The sequence below is a fragment of the Misgurnus anguillicaudatus genome, chromosome 8 (assembly GCF_027580225.2).
Source record: "Misgurnus anguillicaudatus chromosome 8, ASM2758022v2, whole genome shotgun sequence".
Classification (NCBI taxonomy): domain Eukaryota; kingdom Metazoa; phylum Chordata; class Actinopteri; order Cypriniformes; family Cobitidae; genus Misgurnus; species Misgurnus anguillicaudatus.
In genome coordinates, this window is record NC_073344.2 from 23,123,179 (window position 1) to 23,138,782 (window position 15,604).

The window sequence follows — 15,604 nt, forward strand, 5'->3', positions numbered from 1 at the left end:
TCTATAGAGACAGCGGCGAGACAGTCAATCTCGAAAAACAAAGTACATTTGAATCTCATGCTGCAAATTGGACTTATTAATAGCATAGAGCAGCTATTGAAAAGGCAATCAGAGAGCTGGAGTTCATGTGTAATTTGCCTTCCAGAGTTAGAAGGTTTAATAATGGCAAGCACATTGAAACAGCATTTTAAGAAAAAAAAAACGTTCTGACAGAACCATTGTCAATTTTTTCCAGTAGATACAATAAGATTAGTGTACGATTGTCAGAAACGCTCAGCATGACGGGGCTTTTGATCGGTGTGAGATTGCTTTGGCAAAACGACAGCTGCGATTGCTCGATTTTTTATTATACATCCATATCTATTTAAGGTTATGGCTGATTGCCAACTAGCAACAATTAACTTCCATTAAGCAGTTTTCCTTGAGAGGTTTACTCAAGAATATTAATGCATCTCTTGATGCGTATGCACATAATGACTGTATGATTGAGGCAATCACCTATTTGCTAAACTAGACAACAGCGTTACAAACGATTATAAATGACGTGCATGGAAAAATTCAACACTCGAGTTCATAGAGGCTTGAAAGGGAAAACATTATATCTCGATGATTCACAAAATGACTTTTTGAAACAAAAACAACAGTGTATTTTCTTACACCTAAAACGATGCATCTAAAATCTCTCGAAACTGGCTAAAACACATATACCGTAACTGCATCTATAGCCTCATTTGAAATGTGTTATTTGTGATGCAAAATTGTTTTGTAGGTAATATATTTTAGAGGTCAGATAAGATCAGTCGTGACTGAGATGCAGGACATTTTAAATTCTACGCCTGCAGCACAGATAGCGGCAACAGGAATGTCATTTTTCATTGCATATAACCTCCGAGTTATATTTCAGGCAGCATTTTGATGTAAAATGTGAAGGTACGTGATTTGAGATCACTGCCGCAATGTTCATCTCAATCAACAGGTGGCAGTAGAGTTCCACACTGCTTTTAACTTGTATGACAGTTTTTATCAACAAAGATGACAATGTGTGTTAACATCTGTGCATATAAGACAATAGACGGAGATGAAGAGTGTGTTTGTGAGATTACTTACACATCCACAATAATGACCATGTCCTTTGGAGACGAAGCACCCTGAATATACCTACAAGACACAAAACAACACACAAGACAGAAACTGGTCAGTGGGTATATTTGAACTGATTTACAATACTAAAATAAAGCAAGAAAATGAAAGACTGTGGGTAAGGGGCGTTTATCAAGACAAATGCTATGTGTGACACATAAATAATTTAATATGATAAAAGACATTTTACTATGAGACACAAATGTTCTTAAATTTGATAAAAGACACAAATGTTACTTTAAAATAAGACACAAATGTTACTTTAAAGTGAGACACAAATGTTACAAGTTTATTTATTTATTTATATAGCACATTTAAAACAACAGGTGTTGAAGCCAAAGTGCTGTGTGATAAAAGACACATTTTACTTTCATTTGATAAAAGACACAAATGTTACTTTAGTATGATAAAAACACAAATGTTACTTTAAAATGAGACACAAATGTTACTTTAATTGAATTAAAGACACAACATTTTACTTTAAAATGAGACACAAATGGTACTTTAAAATAAGACACAAATGTTACTTTAATTTGATAAAAGACACAAATGTTACTAAAAATGAGACACAAATGTTACTTTAATTGAATTAAAGACACAACGTTTTACTTTAAAATTAGACACAAATGTTATTTTAAAATAAGAAACAAAAGTTACTTTAAAATGAGACACAAATGTACTTTAATATGATAAAAAAACACAAATGTTACTTTAAAGTAAGACACAAATGTTACTTTAAAATGAGACACAACTGTTACTTTAAAGTGAGACACAAATGTTACAAGTTTATTTATTTATTTATATAGCACATTTAAAACAACAGGTGTTGAAGCCAAAGTGCTGTGTGATAAAAGACACACATTTTACTTTAATTTGATAAAAGACACAAATGTTACTTTAGTATGATAAAAACACAAATGTTACTTTAAAATGAGACACAAATGTTACTTTAATTGAATTAAAGACACAACATTTTACTTTAAAATGAGACACAAATGGTACTTTAAAATAAGACACAAATGTTACTTTAATTTGATAAAAGACACAAATGTTACTAAAAATGAGACACAAATGTTACTTTAATTGAATTAAAGACACAACGTTTTACTTTAAAATTAGACACAAATGTTATTTTAAAATAAGAAACAAAAGTTACTTTAAAATGAGACACAAATGTACTTTAATATGATAAAAAAACACAAATGTTACTTTAAAGTAAGACACAAATGTTACTTTAAAATGAGACACAACTGTTACTTTAAAGTGAGACACAAATGTTACAAGTTTATTTATTTATTTATATAGCACATTTAAAACAACAGGTGTTGAAGCCAAAGTGCTGTGTGATAAAAGACACACATTTTACTTTAATTTGATAAAAGACACAAATGTTACTTTAGTATGATAAAAACAAAAATGTTACTTTTAAATGAGACACAAATCTTACTTTAATTGAATTAAAGACACAAAATTTTACTTTAAAATGAGACACAAATGTTACTTTAAAATAAGACACAAATGTTACTTTAATTTGATAAAAGACACAAATGTTACTAAAAATGAGACACAAATGTTACTTTAATTGAATTAAAGACACAAAATTTACTTTAAAATGAGACACAAATGTTACTAAAAATAAGACACAAATGTTACTTTAATTGAATTAAAGACACAAAATTTTACTTTAAAATGAGACACAAATGTTACTTTAAAATGAGACACAAAAGTTACTTTAATTGAATTAAAGACACAAAATTTTACTTTAAAATGAGACACAAATGTTACTTTAAAATAAGACAAAAATGTTACTTTAATTTGATAAAAGACACAAATGTTACTAAAAATGAGGCACAAATGTTACTTTAATTGAATTAAAGACACAAAATTTTACTTTAAAATGAGACACAAATGTACTTTAATATGATAAAAAACACAAATGTTACTTTAAAGCAGTGCTTCTCAAATAGTGGGGCGGGACCCCCAGGGGGGGCTCGAAGCGACACCAGGGGGGGCGTGCGAGACCCCGGGGAAAATACTTTTTCAGGAAGTGATTTTTTTGCACTGTCACTTAAAGACATTACACCCCAATCATGCTGATAAGCCGCTTGAGTTTTTATTATTATTTATTGATTATATTTAATTTAATTTCTCAGTATCAAATGGTCAAAAAATATTATACTTTAAATAAGGATTTTTTCAGGCAAATTGATGCATTTTAAGTCATTTTTGTTACAGACTAAAAAACAATGTTAATAAAGTTATTCTTTGTTGTAAGTTGATCGATATTTCTATTTTTGTGTTTTCTTTAATGTTAATAAAGATACAATGTTTTGCAGATGTGTCATTTTATAGACAAATGATACTATTTACAGGCGCGGCGGAGAGTTTTGGGGCGCGAAATGTTTTCTTCTTCCTAGGGGGGGGGGGGGGGCGTGACAGAAAATAATTCAGAAGCACTGCTTTAAAGTAAGACACAAATGTTACTTTAATATGATAAAAAACACAAATGTTACTTTAAAGTGAGACACAAATTTTATTTTAGTATGATAAAACACACAAATGTCACTTCAAAGTAAGACACAAATGTTACTTTAAAATAAGACACAAAAGTTACTTTAAAATGAGACACAAATGTTACTTTAATTGAATTAAAGACACAAAATTTTACTCTAAAATGAGACACAAATGTTACTTTAAAATAAGACACAAAAGTTACTTTAAAATAAGACACAAATGTAACTTTAAAATAAGACACAAATGTTACTTTAAAATAAGACACAAATGTTACTTTAAAGTAAGACACAAATGTTACTTTAAAATGAGAAACAAATGTTATTTTGGTACGATAAAAGACACAAATGTTACTTTAAAACGAGACACAAATGTTATTTTAGTATGATAAAAGACACAAATGTTACTTTAATTTGATAAAAGACACAAATGTTACTTCAAAGTGACACACACACACACACACACACACACACACACACACACACACACACACACACACACACACACACACACACACACACACACACACACACACACACACACACACACACACACACACACACATATATAAAAATGTTAAAAATTAATCTAATATACTCTGTATAGATATACTATATATATGTGTGTGTGTGTGTGTGTGTGTGTGTGTGTGTGCCAAAAATTAATCTAATATACTCTGTATAGATATACTATATCTAATATACTATGTATCTCTATAATAAACAGTTACCAATATATTGCTAGTTTACCATAGATTCAGTCATTTTTAAGGGAAATTAAGTGTGAAGAAAGAATCAAGATGGCTGAAAAGTGGGTTACCACCATCCTGCTCCATTGCCCTCTATAGTTAGAAGGCACAAATATAACTTCCCCCAGAAGAAAAGTTGTTCATAAATTGACTTTTCAGGCAACTTTTTCAGACTATGGCTTTTTAAACATAAGTGCACCTCAAGAAAAGTCCTGTCCTCGAGGTCACTGATGTAAATGAACTACTGTAGAGTTTGTGCTAAGCTAACCCATCACAAAGTCAGGTAAGCACAATGTCAGGTCTGGACCAGAGTTTGTTATTCGGCTGACTCATCGGCCTGCTGACAAACACATTATTCAGTCCGTCTCTCTCTCTCTCTCTGCGTCTTTGTGCTAGAGCTAGCAGATCGAGCGCCGGACGGGGGCTTCGTCTCAAACAGGCGTTCAAGCCATTTTTAGCAAAGTGCTCAATCTGAACGCAGGAAGACAATGAATGATGTGTGGCACTTTTTGTCACTGACAACCAAATAAATAAATAAATGCCCTAACGTAGCATCTGTCCAACGCTGATAGAGGCTGACATATAGAAAACACTGGTGAAGCCATTTTCACTTTCCCCCTCGCAATTAAAAACGCATTACGCCCGACAATCAGACCCAGAGATTGATGGACATCGCTAGGCGACCGGTAGCTTTGTCTTTGAAGGCTTGAAAAATCGCATGGCAAGGCGACTGGCCGTCGTACAGACAGGTAGTTAGCGCTTTGTGCTAGTGAACGAGCAGACCGATCGTGAAGGATTTCTTCTACCGTGGTAATCAGGGTGAAGAGGAGACGTGGGAAGTGCTGCCAGGTGCCGGAGGCTCGTGAGGAGGGGTTGTGAAGCATGGATAAGCCCTGTAAAAATGGAAAAGCCCTGGCGAGGGACAAAACGCACGCACATAGGGCAATTGCTACAAGTCTATACGATGAACTTTGACCCAGATTTAGGAGACAAATCCAGTCTTAACACCATGGTTGTGTTAAATAGCAGAAAACTGTTTAACCCTAATGCTAAGTGCAGATAAACCTTGGGAAGTAAAACTTTCGTAAGTAAAGAAGGATTAAATTAGCTTAGTTTCAGGCTGTATTGAAGGTTGTACCGTCTACAGCAATAGTAACATTCAGTGATGTAATATAAAAAGTAATATTTGAAGAGTTCGGTTCCAAAACACGATAAATGTGTTTTAAAAAAAATTGTTACCACCAAAATCAGTATTGTATCAGGTCGGTATTAAAAAGTAAATTCTTAATTTTACGCAAAATCCAATAACTGTGTTATTCTGTCATCTTTTTTCGAAAACGCAATAAACGCCAGTCCTCCTTTTCTGCAGAATGCACTAAATCCACTTAACCAATCACATTGCACCATTCCACGCACTTTAAACAACAATGGCGGCGCGTTGAATACACACGTAATCCTAGTTTTTCTCATCTTGTACTTCGTGATCAACAAACAAACAAAAACAACATAATACTTTGATGGCATTGATAAACCTGTGGTGGTTTTCGGTGACGGAAAAGAAACGTAAGCCATAAAAATCAAATAATTTACGCGAGAGGCACTCGGGAGACGGAAAAATGTCGGCTGTTGCTTTTTCTCACATGACAGCCTCAAGTTTCTGTCATGCTAACACACTGACTCCAGGGGATCTTATGAAAAACTTTACATTATTTTATGCGAAGTCCAGGACCAAAACATTTTACAGCTGATCGCTGTGAAAAAAGTTCAGCGACGACGTCCCAAGGATGACAGCAGCAATGACAGTGTTCTTAATATGACAAAGTAAGGATTTTGATTAATGCCATTAATGTTTATTTATAAATCAGTGAATAGACGGATTCGCAGTAACAACATAAACACGCAGCTTTCGTGGTCATCACGTAACTTCCGGTAAACTCTGAGAAGAATAAATAACAACAAAGTCCTTTTAAAGTAGTTTATTAATATAACAAGCAAAATAAACAACACGTATATTACATAGGATCCCAAAACATTTGTTATTTTCAACGAGGTATTTGTTTAAGAGTTCAGTTTCAGCCATTAAACAAACAGAAACCGGAAGTAAAGTTCGGACCAGACGCTCTTCGCGTCACTGCATGTGCGCCCGATGAAACCGTCTATACCACTAGTCAACTAAATGAATATAACATGGCAAAGATGAATGCACATTTATATATTGATTCAATAGATTTATAGCATTTTGAAAAAAAAACTTTTGCATTTTGTGGAAAAAATAATAAATCTTTGAATTTTTTTTGGTTTTTATAACCTAAAGATGCTATGTGAAAGTTTAGTGTGTTAACCTGTAATATAGTATTGTATGTGACACTTAGTAAAATAAATATATATTTAAGTACTGCCATTTATTAGATCTATTTATTGTTTTTGTGCCAGTATAGCTTAGTAGCCATCTTGAAACGGGAACCCCGCATCAGCGTCATTGTGGGCGGTGGTGTGACTGAAATAAAATCGTCATGAACGCGATTTTCTTGGTTTTCTGTTGGTTCGTTTCAACCGTCAGACATGTATTTAGCATTTAGTCCAGGAAAAAATAAAAGTTTTGATTTTATGAAAATTAACTTTTTCTAACTGTAATGCATAGTGCTAGTAGTCCTAACATCCATACGCAGCACAAAAGTCCGGCATCTTCCATGAATTCGAAGTACAGGCGGAGATAGCAGCTTTACGTAGATACTTCCTATGACATGACCCCTGTTCTAGGATGGCGGCGGTTTTGGTGCATGCTCAAAGCTCCAAGGCGACATCTAGTGTATATATCTATGTCTTGAATCCAAAGTCACTTAAATTGCAATTAATTCGACTGGCCACTAGAGACAGGCTGCAAAAGGGAGTCAATCCCTATAAACCCCTATGTTAAAATGCACAACTTAAAAGCAGAAAAATGTTTACAGCCTGGTACAAAAAGTGTTTTTCTGTCTACATAGCTAATTTTGCCCTTGCTGACAAACATGAGGGGGATAAACATTTATGTAACTCATCCGTTTGAAGTTCTGCATAATTCAGGGTGTGGCCACTTCACAGCCGTGGCTGTCACAACTGTCGAGCTAGGTGGGGGCGTGGTTTCAGCAACAAGTTACCTTAGCCCCACCCACATTCTACCTATTTGACCATTTCCGGAGTAACGTGTGATAACACGCTGCCAAGATGGTGACGGTGGGAAACCTACGGCTGATGTCATGGACATGTTTTATACAGTCTTCGAATGCAGGGAACACACATACTGTAAGTTGCTTTGGATAAAAGCTTCTGCCAAATGCATAAAGGTAAAATGAAATAATTTTTAACCAAATTAAAAAAGCCATTTTTGTTAAAAACTGTTAGGACTGCATCCTTAAAATGGTACATTGACTGCCACTTAATTAAAGCTCTCATGCGTGCTCTCGAAAAGCAAATGTGAAATCAGAAATAACAAAATTAATTTTCGCTACATCTTTGTGAGAAACATAAGGGGTGGACTAAAATGTTCTGTGTTTATAAATCATTTCTCTTCTCTGTTTGCTTTAATGAAATCAATGTACAGAGCGCAGGATCGTGTTTGCCCATGTTTTTAGTTTTAATAATTCAGCCCCGTCTGATCAAACAAATACAAGGTTTTATGAATACAGTTTGGGTAAACACAGGGGGCATAATTGGAGGTTGAGAGCAGCACATTAGGAGCCATGATAAAACTTCAATAAAAAACATAATGAAATTTGAAGATGCGCACGCCTCACAAATACTGCGTGTGACTTAAAATCAAGGATTAAATGACTTTCGTTAGGATTTACTGAGACAAAATAAAAGGCCTGTTCGTATCAAAATGCCAAAAATAAATTTCTATGAACTTACAAAGTTACTCTTAAAATGTTCACACTTGGATGAAGCCAATCACTAACCAATGACAAGAGAGGTGAGTCCAGTTTTATCATTTGGATATAAAAACTGACTCTCCTGCAGTCGCATCTGTCAAACGCTTCATCAGATTTTTCTCTGGGGTGAAACGCTTTTTCTCCAAGCACCCTGAGGGTGAAGAAGTTGTGATTGTTACTGAGGATTTGAATAAAAAAAGTGTGATTAACTAACGATAACAAAGATCAACGTGTCCATAAAAGATGGAAAAAAGATTGCAGCCGTGCGTTTGAAAGATTCAATATCAATCAACGTCAATCCGTCAGGTTTGCTTCTTCCAGCAATGGCATTTTTCACACCCCAGACTATATTCATCCTGGCTACGTGATCCTGACATTCCCGATCTGTGCCCATCCCACTGTACCATCCGTGTATTATCCTGATGGATCCAGATGTGATGTTTCTGCTTGGATTCAACTCCGTAATTACTCCTCCACCGAGGCCCAGCGATGCCATTCCTTCCCAGTCATTACCCACACTCCCCAGCGCCCCGGCCAGGTGACATGCAGATGGGCCGTCGCATGCCAGGTCTCCCGGTCCCCCGGCTTATTCACAGACACACAAACACACACTTTGTCGCTCTAGAAGGTCTAAAACAAAACTGAGACCATCATGACCATCAGGGTCACCCGGAGCATCTGCTTCGGCACATGGATCAAGATATAAACAAGCAGTCAAAGGTCTAGAAACACCTGCTTATTCTTCAGTGTTACTATTTTACACGCTTTCAAATTGAAGTGAAGTTAAAGCACATAGTTTTATGCGTTGACGTAAAATGAGACCAAATTACATCTCTGAATACATTTCCTCATGAGGTGCATGCTGGGTAATTCTCAAATGCATGGTGGTTCTCAAATGCACATTTTCCTTTCCATGAAAATAATAGTAATAAGTACTTTTTTTAAGATGTAAAATCTTAAATAAAAACCTGTCAATAGCAGGTGGACTGAAAAACATAATCATAGACATCTCATACCAGCTACAACTATGAATACATTTTATATTTATGCATTCAAGGTATACATTTTGCCAGTATGTCTCTTTCTTGGAAATTGACCTTTGGGAACCTGCATTCAAAACAGATTGAAAAAGATTATATTTGTATTTGTCTATATCGTGACTTAGAAATCAAGAAACCCAACGTTGCAAGAAAAAGCTTTAGCATTTATTACGGCTAAAAGCTATAATATCGAGCGCAAGCGTAATCACGCACAGTAAACGCGTTAACCTCGCAAAATGCCACGGTGAGCCTTCGATAGAAAAGACAATCTCTATATGGCATGAGGTCCGTATGAAATCGCTTTTCTGGATGCCTGCAGGGCTGAAAAATCTCGGCACGAAATGTCCTGTTCTCAAAAAATGAAAAAGAAAACACATTTCCCAGGAAAGTGCTCCAAAGGAGCGGACACGCATTGTATCGTGGAACACTTTGCTTAGATTGTATTGCATTTCTTCAATAGGATAGAAACATTGGAATTCATGAGGTACTTTTATCACGGTGCAACGTGGGTAAAAATCAACGCATTACCTCTAAAAGAAGGGAACGTTCTCATGCTCTCTGACCCTGTTTCTCTCTCTCTCTCTCTTTCTTTTCCCTTTTTCTGTCTGTGAAACTGCCACATTAAAAATTAGTCAATTATCAGCGCTTATCTCTGCTGAAATGAGGCGCTCGACGTGCACATGTGCAGCGCTTCATGTCTGACTGTCACAATCTGCAGGTGTGAGACAGCTCATGACTACTGAAGTGTACTAACTTCACATACCATTATGTGTGTGTGTGTTTGTGTTAAGCATTTATATGCGAGTTCACGCATTGATGGGATTATTATTTTATGGACCGCTGCTTTCTCCCATTTCTCTGGATGTGTTTTTCAATAGATTGAATTAAGATTAAAAACATTGAGAGCCTTGAAGCAGGTAAGCTGTGGAAAAGAGAGATGCTGTCAACTTTTTCATTCATTCCGTATTCTGGAATTTGAAAGCAAGATCGACCGAACTGAACGGGTGGATGGCCAGTTCATTTTTCTTTTGGGGTTTTTATTGAGAGAAATAAAAGAATCTTTGATGTTAGGTAAAATACTGAAGTCAAAATCTTGACAATATTCAACAATATCCTAAAACCGCCTTTCCACTGTACATGACATCCAGACACGACTGTTGGAGTTCGCCCTCTAGTGGCAGTCGTAATGAAGTTTCATAAATCTGTGCCAACATACAGTAACCGTGGGTTCTGCGTGGGTCCTTCAGTTTGAGGCATCAAATTCGCCTCAGCCGTGTGTAGTTTGCCGCTGGAAAATTTTTGTTTACTCGCTTCATTCGTCAGTGAAAGCTGCGTGTGAAATTCCAGTCATTGAGAAATTCACATGGAAATTTGCGTCATGGGAGGGGCTTCTGTGACTCCGCCCGCTTTCTGTAATCACGTCACTAATAGAGCAAGCTCTTGATTGGTTAACGAGGTCGTTTTTCCGCCAAAGTTCAAATTTTTCAACTCAAGGGTTTTTAACCCGCGGCAACGCTCAAAACACTTTACTGCGCCGCACTAAACACCTTATTCGCGTCGCGAGACATTCAGACGCGCGTCAATGCGTCTTCACATTGACTTAACATTGAAATCACTCGTGCTTGACGCTCCTTTGCGACTTTCCATAGGGAATGTATAACTTCCGGTTTATCGGCTGTCGTTTGTCGTGTACAGTGGAAAGGCGACTAAATATATCCTAAATCCAAACGGATCTGTACTTCAAGTTCTATATTTGATTTTAAAAGGGACAATTCACACGACTTTTTAAAGATGTGAAATAAATCTTTGGTATCCCCAGAATACATATGTGAAGTTTTAGCTCAAATATCATATAGATCATTTATTATAACATGTTAAAATTATCACTTTGTAGGTGTGAGCAAAAATTTGCCGTTTTTGGGTGTGTCCTTTAACATGCAAATGAGCTGATCTTTGCAATAAATGGCAGTGCCATGGTTGGAATGGATAGTGCAGATTAAGGGGCAGTATTATTATAATAAGATCCCCCTTCTGACATCACAAGGGGAGCCAGATTTCAATGACCTATTTTTCACATGCTTGCAGAGAATGGTTTACCAAAACTAAGTTACTGAGTTTTTCTTTTTCACATTTTCTAGGTTGATAGAAGCACTGGGGACCACATAAACATGGAAAAAGTCAGATTTTCATGATATGTCCCCTTTAATGCTAATAGTATTACACTGTACTTAACTTTTGACATGGTACAGACATGTTTTTTAACACCTTTAAACTTATGGTTGATGTCAACAAAATCCTTGTTTTTAAGTTGCAATTAAGTAACCTGCAATTTTATGCTTCAAACAGAGATGGCCAACTTTGCAGATTACAACTTTAAATGCGAACAATAGAAATAGTGATGCTTGCCTCACAAAACATGTTTAATTTGACCGATAGCTCATTAGAAAAGAGAGAAACAGTTAAACCTTGGACTCCATCTTGTTTCTGCGGCGTCTGCTCTGTGTGGCTTTGAACAGCTGCCATAATATTTACTTAGGAGCCAGATTGACTTTTCTCAGAAATCAATATGTGCTTTTGGTGCGCTGAATATCTGCTACGCTGGGCTGAGTCTGCATGGTAATGGCTTCTCTGTAGCGCTCAGATAACAAAACACACACCTCTCTCTGTTTCTCCTTCAAGCACTTTCCATCAATCCTCATGTCTTCAACCGTGGATCAGACTCTCGCCTTTAAATCTCTGGCCTCTCTGCCAATCTCTCCCACCGTCCTCTACTAACGCGTAAAGACGTACGTTATAATAGACGCGTGTTAATAATAAATGTTAGAGCAATTGGGGACAATTAAGTTTGTTGACTGGACCATTAATTTTCAAGTCAAGAGTTTCATTTGACAGTGTCGGACTGCTAATTGTCCCCTACAACTGCAGCTGGCACAACATATAAACCCCCAAACCAATCTTTTTTATACCTCAACTGTTACTCGAAGATAGCCGTGAGGTTATATGAAGAGCAAATAAAGCATAATTTTTTTCCAGAAAAAAGACCCTTATAATCTCATCTGTACTTAGATCTATCAAGTTACCAAAGTTTGGAAACAAGTGTAAAATATTTTTCAACAGTTTAAAGGTCAAATGTTTTGTGTTTATCACAGTTAAATCCATATCAAAGTTTCCTCAGCACCCGATAAGCTGAGCTCAGCAGCAGCTCTCTGCTGCTTCTGAGCGCTTGAACTACTCGACTCGTGCAGAGAGTGTAATACACAACGACAGCATGTTGGGCAATAATCACGCAAACCAGACCTGACACATCCTGACCCACCTTCCCATCGCCAATGCCTTGCCAGTCAGCGGAGCATGGCACTGGTTGCTAGGCAACAGTCTCAAAAATGGCTCTCGCAAGGTGTTTGGGGGTTATAGAGGAGCGGGTGGACCGCTAGTGACACAAACGAACACTGGGCAAACATCATAAACATCATTGTATGTATCTCTTACATAAAAATGATAGTTATGTAATTCAAAGAAGGTTTTTAAAAGGTATAAAAGACTGATCAAACAAAATTATTAAATAACTGGATACAGCCAGATAGGAGGAAATGTTTGTGTAGCTCAGATGGTAGAAACGCAAAAGTTAATTGGTTCGATACTTGGGGAACACATACTAAATACTAAATGTATAGCTTGAATGAACTGTCGCTTCTGCCAAATGCATGAATGCAAATGTAAATATATAGCTACAGTACAGCCATTGCACAGTGAGGAACTGTTATATAAATAAAATAAAGATGACAATCTAAATATAAGGTGTCATATTAAATCTTTTTAACAGATTTTTTCAGGTCATTATATCAAATAACACAGAATGCTTTAGATTGAGACAGACAACTAAAGCTTGTTTTCCTTTGTAAAATGATGTCACTTCCTTTCAAATAATGTAATCAAAACAATAATTTTTTTAAGATGTAAAATAAATCTTTATTGTCCCCAGAGTACACATGTGAAGTTTTAGCTTAAAATACCATATAGATAATTTATTATATCATGTTAAAATTGCCACTTTGTAGGTGTGTGCAAAATGTGCCGTTTTGGGTGTGTCCTTTAAAATGCAAATGAGCTGATAAAAATTCAAACACTGATCGTAACGATAGTGGTTTGTTGCAATTGAAACTCAATTCTGCTGTGAATTATTTTATTATAATACAATTTTTGTGGCCAAAATACCCCACAGATATTTATTATAGCATGCTAAAATTGCCACTTTGTAGGTGTGAGCAAAAATATGACATCACAAGGGGAGCCAAATTTCAATAACCTATTTTTTCCCATTAAACAATTTTTTTTGTTAAAGAACTACTATAGTTCCTTGAAATTTACAACATTTTTAATGCGCTTAATTTTTACTAAAAACAGAAAGTTTGGGGCGGGACATTTTGAGTGGCCCCTCCCCCTTTTCAAATAGCCAACAGCATTAAGTTTACCTATTAGCTTGGAATATGATAAAATGCCAAAATGTAGAATGATGTCACATAAATAATTTGTGTTTTCGCTTAAAGGGGACATTTCACAAGACTTTTTTAAAATGTCAAATAAATCTTTGGTGTCCCCAGAGTACATATGTGAAGTTTTTTTTGGCCAAAATACCCCACAGATCATTTATTATAGCATGTTAAAATTGGAACTTTGTAGGTGTGAGCAAAAATGTGCCCTTTTTGCGTGTGTCCTAATGCAAATTAGCTGATCGGTATTATCCCCCTCTGACATCACAAGGGGAGCCAAATTTCAATGACCTATTTTTTCACATGCGTGCAGAGAATGGTTTACCAAAACTAACTTACTGTGTTGATCTTTTTCACATTTTCTAGGTTGATAAAAGCACTGGGACCCAATTATAGCACTTAAACATGGAAAAAGTCATGATATTTTCCCTTTAAGTGAGCTTTTATCTTCTAAATGTTCGATTCAATCTTTCGAAGTAGTTCATAGATAACCGTTAGATATTCATAGTAAAAGCCAAAAAAAATTACTTATGATTTCATGGGACTTTAAAGGGATATTTTAAAAGACTAAAAGGACACAGGGAAAATATTTTGATTAGAGGAATGAGGATAAAAAAAATTCCTAACACTTACAGCGATTTTATGTACTGCATAGTAGCAATGACCCATCTATAGGAACATTATCTGAACCGCGCAGCGCTCCTGCTGATTTTGTGCTCCGAATCAATTCATCATTCTTGCACTTCTATATTTTTACCACACTTCAAGCCCACCCACGTGTCGAGGCATTAAAGCAACTCATTAAGTGTGTGGAGCGCGTTACATCAAAACAAAAACGACGCACGGCTCGCTTTGGCTCATCAGCAGCATTAGCGCTTTGTCAGCCAAACAAGCTAAATGGCTACGTGGCCGTGTTGTTCGTCTTCGGGTTAACAGCTTTTACAAGTATACTGGGGATTCTTTTTCCTTCGCTAGAGACGTTTACCCGGGTGTGAACTTAATTACTCTGTCAAAGAAGAGGCTCATTAGCACCTCGCTAGGACTCTACGGCTCTGGGAAACATCTCGTTCACCCAGCCATGGACATGGCAAACATCTGATAACACTTTCTTTAAAGAACACCACCTCTGTACACTTCATAATACATCAGAAAATTGATATCTTTCACATATTATGACAAATAGGGAACAAAGTCTCTGGGGAAGTCGGCCATGTTTGTAACATCTCTGGGCAGCTACTTTATGGCGCATTTTTAACACATTATACAACGCGGCTCGCTTTACTTTTACTCGGTTTGATTTTCCACTGCAGTTTGGTAATGGGATTATGGACTTACAGTTGCACAGCCTTAACCGCCGTGACATCATCGTAAACGCAATACAAACAAACTCATAACAATGTACCAATGAAGCATATCAATGCAATGGTGTTCTTGATTCTCAGCATGTGGATATTTCTCACGCTAAAAAGGGAATTTAGGAACAAAGCACAGATGAAGACCCCTTATGAAAATGAACCATGCTTTTTTGTGGTAAAAGTGTAGTAACCATGGTTTTGCTAATAGTAATCAATACACCAGAAAACATGGTTACACTTTGATGTTACCATGGTTAAATAATGGTAATTGAAAACTATGTTTTTTTAACTGTAGTTATACCATGGTTAATTTTCGAAAGAGACATTACTTGGTTTGTTAAATGCCGCACAAGGGTAAGCTAATTTTGCATTTACATGTAGCACTATTATTATTATTATTATTATTACTACT

At 36.1% G+C, this 15,604-nt stretch overlaps 1 protein-coding gene across 2 annotated transcripts in view; it reads right to left on the minus strand.

Moving 5' to 3' along the window:
• Positions 1–15,604, minus strand: part of cacna2d2a (calcium channel, voltage-dependent, alpha 2/delta subunit 2a) — a 256,533-nt gene that overhangs the window by 49,263 nt on the left and 191,666 nt on the right. For both annotated transcript variants that reach the window (XM_055213696.2, XM_055213695.2), the window contains exon 9: positions 1,108–1,158. In XM_055213696.2, the coding sequence (XP_055069671.2) occupies positions 1,108–1,158 (51 nt within the window). The remainder of the gene's footprint in view (positions 1–1,107; positions 1,159–15,604) is intronic.